This window comes from Octopus bimaculoides, chromosome 3 (assembly GCF_001194135.2).
Source record: "Octopus bimaculoides isolate UCB-OBI-ISO-001 chromosome 3, ASM119413v2, whole genome shotgun sequence".
Classification (NCBI taxonomy): domain Eukaryota; kingdom Metazoa; phylum Mollusca; class Cephalopoda; order Octopoda; family Octopodidae; genus Octopus; species Octopus bimaculoides.
This window is the reverse complement of record NC_068983.1, coordinates 122,081,330-122,092,460: the sequence shown is the minus strand read 5'-3', so window position 1 is coordinate 122,092,460 and position 11,131 is coordinate 122,081,330. Positions and strand designations below refer to the sequence as shown.

The following is an 11,131-nucleotide window of genomic DNA, read 5'->3' as shown; positions in this document are numbered from 1 at the left end:
TATATATATATATATATATATATATATATATATATATATATATGAAATTTTGAATTTACTTCACGGACCCCTAGTACTACTTTTGCGAACCTCAAGTTGGGAACCACTGGCCTAGAGGTTAGCTCACCTGATTTACCAGGCCTCTAACGTATATCATTTATGTTTTGCTATCCTTGTTCTCTTAGACTGCCTACACTAAACTATTATAGAAGGAATTACATATTACCTGAGTTGACAGTGGTAAAAGAGATGAGTAAAGGTCAAAACCAAGAATATAATTAGTCATTACATGCTAAGTCATTTAATAGGATCATCACCAGGAGGGATTCTGCTAAAGGCATCAAAGGGTTAGATGGCAGTATTAAATTGGGCAATAAATTAAATCTACCATTCAAGGGAACACTTGAGTATAGTTAGTATAGTAACTTACTTTCCATAGGTTTTATATATGAAACCTGAAGATAATACAATTGATACAATCTAAATTATTAAATAACTAACACAGGGGTTGACTCATTTATATCCAATGATACTAACCTCTCCAAATTCATAGAAAGTACCATCCTCTTTTCGAATGTCATGCTCCTTTAGATATTCAATAGCATCTTTATAAGCCATTCTTCTGAAAGGACGTTTAGGAGGTTGGAAAGTCTGGAAAAAAATGTAATAATAAATACATAGATATGACTTTGAGAATGTCAACTAGAAGGGAGTGAAATTTCCCAATATAAGCCTCAAAGAGATTATAACATGTCCTTAAACATGTTTCATTTATGCTGTTAGTCATGGTCAACTTGGTTTAAAAATATATAACAATCCCACTTCATATTTGATGGTTTTTATTATAAGAATTGTTTTTATATAAAATCTGTTACAAATGCTAAAGAATATAAATAAATCTATGAAGATAAAAGTGAATTGGGGATGGTTTTTGAGGTAATTTCAGTTGTACATATTTTTGTACTAAAAAAATTGATTTTTCATTATGTATGAAAATATTGGTTGACAAACAGATAAAATACGCATTGACAACAACATTTCACCCATAACAAAATAGTTTGCAACAATGACCTCACTAATTATGACTTTATTTATACCATAGTGATTTCAGTTGCCATGTGCTGAGGCTGCGTTTTATAAAATACTATCAGAAATATATCTAAAGATACTTACTGGATTCAGTTCATGGACAAGATGTCCAAGAGGAGATTTTAACACTCTGTCAACAACATCACAGACTAGATATTCCACACGATCAAGAAGCTCATCAAATGTAATGAAAGGACACTCAGCTTCTACATGTGTGTACCTGGCAGGAAAACAAGGAAACCATAATTATTAGTGAGATAGATTGATAAAATAAACATGATGAAATAAAAATAGAGTAAGAAGTTTTCAGCTGGCATTTGTAATATGTAGTGTTGATAATAGTGTATAGATTGTGAAACAGTTGCATGATAGTGTATGATTAGTGAAATATTACTGTTATAATGTATAGTCAGTGAAACATAATGGGATGATGATTTATGGTTGGTGAAATATAGCTCTGTAATGTTGGATGGCCAGTAAAATGCAGATGTGTGATAGTGCAGGCAGTGAAACATGGTTGTATGATGGTGTGTGGTTAATGAAACATAGTTGTATGATAGTGTATAGTTAGTGAAACATATCCATATGATAGTGTGCAGTTAGTGAAACATGATAATGTGATAGAAGGATATGCAATAATCTATGTAAATTTAAGCATTATCTGCACAGGTATGAATTTTCTTCCATCACTGCAATGGAATTAAGAAAACTCTGACAAAGGTCAATAAATCTGAAACTGCAATTAATTTGGTATCTGTCCTATATTACTAATAACTTTAGGTATATTTTGCCAAATTTCAACCCATAAGCAGACTGTATACGTTTTAACCATAAAAATATATTTTAGTGTACTGAATTATTTAAATAATCTGAGAGGAAGAAGTTGAGTGTGGTCAACTAAGCATGTGTGTTTGCTCACAAGAAAGGCTGACTATAAAGTTCAACGAAAAGAAATCATACATTAAACCATTTAATTGCTATATATATACTCTTCAAGAAGACCCCTACACGAGACACAAGAAATCACATCTTATGACATGTAAAATTATTTTATTGTCTTTCACCAATGCCACCCATCACTAATTTTTAGTTTCTTTCTTTTTAATTGCTATACATCACCAGTACTACAGACACGATTAGAATACAGTAGGAAACAATCCCAAGCAAGATTCTTCAAGCTGAATCAAATGGCTAAGAGACCTAAAGGATAGACCAAAAATAAGATGGTTGGATAATATCCATAGTCTCGGTTGATCACATTTGGGAATTCAACCAGAAAGTGTAATGACAGTTGCTTCTGATAGGACCCAGAGGAGGGTGTGCCTGAGGACCTTATAAGACTCATTCATTACATCCAACCCTCAGCAATTGTTATTCTATACCACTCAACACTCTATGCCATTAGTAACTATAACCTATAATGCCATATCACTCAGTGACTGTACCTCAGATACAATATAAAGTATATGCTATCTATACCTAAGTGGATAACCAATTTTGTTTCCAGAACCTCATCATTTTCCAATGCTAGTATGGATTGAATAGATATGTAAAAGCACAACTTTTTTCAAGGTCTTGAAGCTTGGTGCAGTCTTCTGGCTTGCCAGCTCCTGTCAAACCATCCAAACTCATGCCAGCATGGAAAACAAATGTTACATGATAGTGATGATGGAAAAGTCTTGTTTTGTTTTTCTTTATATCTGTATGTCCTTTTCAATAGTAAACATTATTTCTTTGACTAGATGAAATGAGATAGGTGGATATATTTTGCACCAGGGCTGTCAATGAGAAGTAAATTTCTGCTGTGTAATAGTTTGGAGTTTCCATATATGGCAAGGTTTTATTGTTTTAAAGGGTACTGTTTTAATGATGTTAGTAGAGTATCATGTTTTTCAGGATACTATTTGAGAAAGTCACAAGAGACTATAATCTGTAGAGTATTAGTCATTGCCACACAACAGATCCTCACCACCAGCAGCCACAAGTTCCATCACAACAGCTATCTTCGTACACTTACAATTGCTTCCACAACTACAATCAATACTACCACACCACCTCTGTGCAATTAAAACCACTATTGCAGCCAAGAATCTCATAAATATAGCCACCCAACACCCACGTTATAGTAAAGAAAATAATACAGAAGAATATCAGTTGTTTGAATAAAGTTGATCACTGTGCATCAGACAAGACACCAGGTCATGATTCTTTAAAGGTTCACATCTTACCCATGTACTTACTGTTAAACTTAGCTACTTTACATATCACACCAAGTTTCAAACTAAAATGGCAGCTTTTATATAGTCACTTGGCAAGCAGGAAATAACAGCCAAATCTCTCAAATTACATCCTGCTGCCTTAATAAAGGAAAGATCAGATTGGATAGGTATGTCATAGAAACACTGTGTTTGGGAAAAAGGGATAGTCATTCTTTAATCATAGGCCTTTTTTCATCAGTGTTGATATGAAGCTAAGCAACAATACTAAGTTTCAGATAGGATTTGAACCTATTGAATACAAACCAGCTGCTTTATGGACCTTAAGTACTCAAAACTAATGAATTATAGAAATATAAAAAAAATAATCCTTCCACATACTCAGAAAGATGTCGTCTTGTACGAGATAATTCAGCACGGAATGAAGGGGCAATGCAAAATGTGTCACCAAGAGATGGAAGGCAGGTTTCCAAATAAAGTTGTGATGACTGAGTTAAATATGCCTAGAGAGATAAAGAAACAGATAAATAGAACAAGTATGGATTACATATTTAAGGTGCAGATTCTCTCTAATTCTGTTACAGAAGAAACATCTGATCCACCATTAATAAAAAAGATAAACTTAACATAAAAACAAAAGGTAGTTTTTCAACGTGTTATACGTATTTTATATTACTTATATCAGCATAACTTAAAACACTGATCACAAAAGTAGATGTAATAGTTAATAGTGTAAAATTCATCCAAACCTAACTCCCTATTAAACCTTTAGCATTCAGATTACTGTGTCAAATGTAATGCTTATTTATTCATATTGTTTTGAATAAATTATGCATTATCGTGTAGCTTTGAGATTTTAATGATGTGAAAGTTTGTTTATAGAATAACATTGTAGGATAGGTGTGAGAAACTGGATCTAGCCAATTTAAACATAAAATAAGTAGAATATTTGTACTGAATATGACCAGTTTAAATTCTAAAGAGTTAAATATTATATTTCATCACAGTTGCACTACAAAATATTGTAGAGCTGCACAGTTGTTTTCCGACACAGAGCTCAGTATTATTTATAGCAAGGCATGCTATTAAAGTTCATCAATAAGGAATATCTGACTGAAACATGTAACTCATGAAGATACAATAAAGCTTTCAAGAGGTATCAATGAAACAAGTTAGTCTTACCTGTTCACCAAAATAGTTGAGGTTAAATAATGTAGCACCACCTTCGACTTGTGTTTGGACAAAAGCTGGGGGAGTTATCTAGATAACAAGGTGATAGACAATAAGTAGGTTTAAATTTAAATAATGGATGTTGGTAATCTTCAAAATTGAAGAAACAAGTTCAATAAACAGAAACAACACTTGAAATGTGACCTGGACATCAATATTTTGAAACACATTTTCTATTACATTTCAGACAGATTCAGCACTGAGTTGCTGAAGCAGAAATACCGTTAAAGCAAATATTCTGCTCAATACCACAGATTTGCTTGTCAGTTGCTTGACCCTAACAACTTGAGTGTGTCCTTTAGTGGCTGACAATATGTACATCTCTGATCATGAACAAGAGTAGTGGAGGAGCATCATAGCAATGTGTTGAGAGGGATTCTTTGTGATTTGAATAAATGTAACAGAAACAAAGTTTGAAGGGAATATTAGCCATTTTTCATACTTTCTAAGGGTAAGCAAATAGGAAGTAACAGTTGCTATCCAAGGACAAAAACTGTATTACACAGTGTAAAGTTCAATGTACACAAGTGATAGCCTTAGCTTATAAGTCACCTAAACAATCAAACTGAATCCATGTAGATATTACTAAGGGCTTATCCTTTATTGAAGACCAAGTGAAGTGCTCAAGAATACAGAATAGTGATTCTCAATAAAATTACCTTATGCAATTAGAGAATGAAAACATTCTCACAGACAGGCATACACATGCAAAAACACTCACACATTTGTGTGTGGGTGTGTGTGTGTGTGCATGTGAGTGTGTGTGTGCATGTGTGTGTGTGTGTGTGTATATATATATATATATATATTTATTATTCTTATCCAAGAATGTTATTGACAGTGACTTCAAAGTTTTGGCCAGCTAACCTATCACTGGACTGCAGAGCATTAGAGTTAACCTTGCCTTTATATAGTTTCTGTTGAGTTAAAATTATCTTTTGTGTGTGTGTGTGTGTGTGTGTGTGTGTGTGCACGCGTTCATGCATGAATGTGTGGTTGAATGAGGAAGTGATTAAGTTTTTGTAGTCAGTTGTTATGGAAAAGCTTTTTGAAAAATTTTTTTATTGATTAAATTTGTGGTCATGTTATTGTTTAGAATTTATTCATGTGTGCAGAACTTAGTAAACAAGCTTGCAGGTGTTTCTCTTTTGATAAGTAGGCACAAGGTGTGGCAATATTTCTGTTGCTTCTGGTATTATTGGATTTAATCCTTTTGCTTTGACAATCATCATCATCATCATCATCATCGTTTAACGTCCGCTTTCCATGCTAGCATGGGTTGGACGATTTGACTGAGGACTGGTAAAACCGGATGGCAACACCAGGCTCCAGTCTGATTTGGCAGAGTTTCTACAGCTGGATGCCCTTCCTAACGCCAACCACTCAGAGAGTGTAGTGGGTGCTTTTACGTGTCACCCGCACGAAATGGTGTCTTTTATGTGCCACCCGCACAAGCCAGTCCAGGGGCACTGGCAACGATCTCGCTCGAAAATCCTACAGGAGCCAGTCAGGCGGTACTGGCAACGGCCACGCTCAAAATGGTGCATCTCATGTGCCACCCGCACAAGAACCAGTCCAGGGGCACTGGCAACGATCTTACTTGGCTTGCCGGGTCTTCTCACGCACAGCACATTTCATTATAAAGGTTAAAGTTATACAGACTAGTATTTAAGTCCTTAGTAATTGGGTGTGCCAAAGAATGTAAACAGGTGGTAAGTTTGGGCTGGTCCTATCTTCAAATGGAAAGATACTATAGATCAGTGTTTCTCGACCTTTTTACTCTTATGTAACCCTTAAAATACAACCCAATGGTTGTTATGCTTTTTGATAACATAATAGATGCGATGCGATGATGTCTATATTACAATATTACAATAATATGTTGTGCATGTATAGTAATATTAGCATTCTCAAGGAACCTCTAGGAACCTTTTGCAGAACCCTAGGGTTCCTAGGAAGCCTGGTTGAGAAACGCTGCTATAGACAGAGGTTGGATCTTTTGACCAGATTGGCCCTAATTATGGCATATTACTAGCAGACTGGTATCCTAGCTATTTCTCTGAAAAGCTATTAAATACCAGCTACTATCAGCGGCAGTGGCACTAACTTATGTTCCAAGTATTAAATCTATAGCGAGTAGGTGAGTCATTGTTGAAGGAAGAGACCTGATGAAAAATAACAGACATCAAGAGGCAGAGATCAGGTGTTGAAAACACAAAGAGCAACTCACACTTCCTTGTCCCCCACCAACTCTACCCTGCCACAGATGCCCTCAACTCTTCTATACCACTCTTGACATGAACAGCTGCCCCATGCACTGTCACTCTCTGCACCAGCTACTATACTATTAAATAAATTGTACATTAAAAAAAAAAAACAGGATGACTACAGTCCAACAACTGAAACCAGCTAAAAAAATAAAAGAATGTCATTTAGTTAAATGTAAAATAACTTTTCAGCCATTGTGTATGCAACATGAAATGTGACATGGACAATTTTGCAACTCACCTCAAAATATCCTTCAGCAAAGTAATGTTCTCTAAAACAATGAGTTAAAACTGATCTTATCTTTAACACTTTTGAGACCTAAATGAAAGGGAAAAAAAAACAAAAAAAGGTTAGTTCACTAAGATTAAGTGTTTGAAAGTTTAGACCAAGAAGTAAAGAAAATTTTTCAAGATTTTATTCATGCATCATCACTTTAACTAAGATTTGTAGGTATGTCCTAATGATAATTGTGAAAATTTTGCTCCAATGGGGAGGCTGAATATACAGGAAGCATATGAAGATTCTGGAGTATGGAATTGATAACAAAACATCACAGTAATATAGAACGATTTACAAATAGTTGCAATAATTAACCCTTTAGTGTTCATATTACTCTGTCAAATCTAATACTTATTTATTCACATTGTTTTGAATTAATCATGCATTATCTCGTAGCTTTGAGACTTTAATGATGTGATTGTTTATTCTTAGAATGACACCACAGGGTAGGTGTAACATGCCAGATGTGGCTAGTCTGAACATAAAGCAGATAGAATATTTGGGCTGGATACAGTCAGTTTAAATGCTAAAGGGTTAAGTCAACTGCAACAATTCACAAAAAAACTAGATATAACATGGAACTTCAGCAGATGCTGCCTTTTCATTCCAGGACATTCAGTTCTGTAAACTGAAGCATCTTTGTGTTGAAAGCAACACATTGGTAGTCAAATGATACTGCATGATTTTCTAAATGAAATATATTTGATTCAGAAGAATTAAGAGAAAACAATGGTAAGAAAATGATAGAAAAATACTTACATTTTCTCCTCGAATTAACATGTGTCTGTTGTCTAACTGGACATCAACATGAGCATCCTGTGAAAATAATATATACTCACAATGTTAGCACAGCAACAATAATAATAGCAGCCACTATACTGTCATCAAATTTTTATAAGTATTTACAATATTGGCACAGAATCAAGATTTTTACACAACCCACCTTCCTCTACCTTATTTTTAATTTGCTGAATCTTTTAAACTACTAATGCACATAATTAGCTTAATTAGATTAAATTTACTAAAGTAATGTTTGTTTTTATAATTATTAAAGGAATGCCTGTTCCATAGAACACTTTACAGCCTTAAAGCTTCACCATATCAGCAAGCAATTACTGAAATAAAATTTCAAAAGCAATTTACAAGTTGATCTTACTTTTATGATTTTGAACTTCTAAATCTAATTATTTCATCACATGATAGCTACATAGCTTATATTAAAGGAGGTGTGCAGATATATATACGCATGTATGTATGTATATATGTATGTATGCCTGTATATATGTGAGAGTATAGTTTCACTGTAGTAGATTCAGTATGAAAACGAAACCATTAAAGTGAAAGTATCTGTCACTACAGTATCGAAATGTGATTGTTTCAGTTTTGATACTGAAATAGTGGAAAAGTTTCATTTTTAAAGTGAAAGTATTTGACATGAGTGTTTTTGTTTCACTTTTGACACATAATACTTAAATAGTGGAGGAGATATTATGTTGCTGTGGGCTTGAACTATGCAAAAAGTTTAAAATGTTTTTTGACTAAAACACAACCGGGACCCTAAGTAAGGCACGTGTAAAATTTGAATGAAATTGGTTGTGTAGTTCTGGAGTTTTAGGGATTCACACAGACACACAGACATTCTCATTTATATATAGAGAGATTTGTATATAAACACATATATAGAAATATATAGAAAAATAATTTAAAAACAAAAGGCCTTAATAGCTTGCCTTTTGTTTTTAAATTTAACTGATCAATTATATCAAACGCTGGATCTTGGTCAATACCATTACGGGCAATAAGTGGTTGGACTTTTTTCAGTATAAGTATATAATGGGTCTGGTAACACTGGAAGTGTCAGTTGTTGCCTAAATATTTTCATTAGGTGCTTTCAATAAAATCAATATTTAAAAAATATATTCTGAAATCAAATTATACTAAGACAGTACAATTTGATGTTGATTTACATCCAGAAACATTAAAAGAAAAAAATATATTTAGAAATAAAATCTTTTAAAAATATGTTCCGAAGCTAACAAGATTTGAGTGTTCAGATTGGTGAGAATAATGGGAATTTAAAGATATCAGGTAGACTAATCAGGGAAGATATGTTAATTTTTAGATGTACATTTAATTGTCAGTATTGAAACATGGGTGCAGGCATGGTTGCGTGGTTAAGATTGTTTCGCAATCACATGGCTTCAGGTTCATGCTCAATTTGAAACATTTGGAGCAAATCTCTTCTGCTATAGACTCAGTATAACAATGCTTGGTGAGTGAAATTTGGTAGATGGAAACTGCATGGAAGCTGGTTGTATATCAAAATGTATGCATACAGCTGATACCAATGTACATTACTTTGCTAAATATGTACACATTAGCACAAATAAAAAAGGAAAAAAACTAATATAGTAGTGCAAAAATACCTTGTGGTATATTTTCCAATCAAGTTTCACATATTTCCTTGTACTCTCACCACTAGAAATATAGTGAACCAGTGACTGGGTAGTTGGAAACATATAACAAATGATAATTAAGAAGTAAAGTTACCTCATTAAGTAAATTGTCAACACCACCAGCTACAGAATGACCTATAATCTCCCAGTAATCTGCTGTCAATTCATGATTGTCTGGTGCCTGGAAAATAATACAAGTATAAGCATTTAGTGTATAATGTTATAGAGGATAAGTACAAGTGTATAATGTTATAGATGACAAGTACAAGTTTATTTCTTGATTTATTTTAAAATCAAGGTTTAACATTTTTATCGTACTTTCAACAACTGCAAACTAGATTTAACTATTTTACAACTAATTACATCTGGTATACACATTCTTACTAGCCTTGCCTCTGTCAGCTTCCAAATCCCTTGAAAGGACCACCAGACATCAAGATGTCACCAGATTCCTGTCTAGCCAGGTGGTCCAAGGAATTCATTTTGATGCATCTGGTGTCACTAAAATGCCAGTCTCACTTCTAACAACACCATGTGATCAGCCTCAACCAATAACAGCCTAGTTTCCAATAGCCATCTTGAACTTTCTGTATATCTCCATTCGATAATCTGAGTCTGAAAGTGCTAGGTTTCTGTCAGAAGCCTGCAAAACTAAGCCTCATAAAGACAAATCAACCTGTTTTAAATAATATGTGTGTGATTCTGTTCATCTCTGACCACTGCTTAACAATTGGTGATGGTTTGTTTACATCCCTGTAACTTAATGGTTCAGCAAAAAAAAAAAAAGACTGATTGCATAAGGTACCAGGCTTAGTTAAAAAATTAATTTGTTCAGTTAAACTGAAGGTGGTGCTCCAGCATGGCCATAGTCTAATGACTGACATAAATAAAAGATAAACGATTATTTTATTTAATGCATATTTGTCATCCAATCTTAAAGTAAGGTATAGGAACTAGTTCTGGTGAAGGATGAACAGTCAAGTAAAGGATATTGTCTAAAGTAAGCTTTCAGAGTGAGAAAATAATGCTAAAAACTTACACTCTTCCCTTCAGGAAGTTCACTGATGACTCCATATACACATACAGCAGATTCACGAGTAAGCAGTAAAGCATCATAGGTCTGGCACTTGATAACGAAAATGAAATTAGAGCATTAACATTTAATTTTGTAGTAACTTGTCATTTTCAGACACTTTACAAAACAAAAGTTACATTCTATGTAAATATAAAAACAACAGTTGTATTTGATAAGGATGCAGAATTTTATTTAATTTGCTTTGCGGCAAGGACTGTTCCAACGAAGTCACGTATTGTCCTTGCCTTCGAAACGCGGAGTAGATGGAACAGGGACAACTGACGAAGGGGTATACTCTTTATGTTGCATGTCTCGTTTCTCTGTTTGTTTTTTCATTGTTCAAAAAAAGTTTGTTTTCTGTTTTCGTTTCTCATTGTGTTTAACATTTTTTTGATGTCCTGTACTCATATATGCATGTAGGTATGTACATATATGTATGGATATATGCATATATTTATATATTATTTATATTATATGATCGAACGCCACGCATCCTTTTCCAAGTAAATTATATATAT

The 11,131-nt window shown here is 33.7% G+C and overlaps 1 protein-coding gene across 2 annotated transcripts in view; it reads right to left on the bottom strand.

Annotated features, from left to right (window-relative positions):
- Window positions 1–11,131, bottom strand: part of LOC106870144 (asparagine--tRNA ligase, cytoplasmic) — a 41,223-nt gene that overhangs the window by 4,759 nt on the left and 25,333 nt on the right. For both annotated transcript variants that reach the window (XM_014916138.2, XM_014916137.2), the window contains exons 8-15: window positions 10,578–10,664; window positions 9,633–9,719; window positions 7,842–7,898; window positions 7,044–7,121; window positions 4,488–4,565; window positions 3,687–3,808; window positions 1,174–1,309; window positions 538–651 (exon numbers count right to left, since the gene is read on the bottom strand). In XM_014916138.2, coding sequence (XP_014771624.1) covers window positions 538–651; window positions 1,174–1,309; window positions 3,687–3,808; window positions 4,488–4,565; window positions 7,044–7,121; window positions 7,842–7,898; window positions 9,633–9,719; window positions 10,578–10,664 — 759 coding nt within the window. The remainder of the gene's footprint in view (window positions 1–537; window positions 652–1,173; window positions 1,310–3,686; window positions 3,809–4,487; window positions 4,566–7,043; window positions 7,122–7,841; window positions 7,899–9,632; window positions 9,720–10,577; window positions 10,665–11,131) is intronic.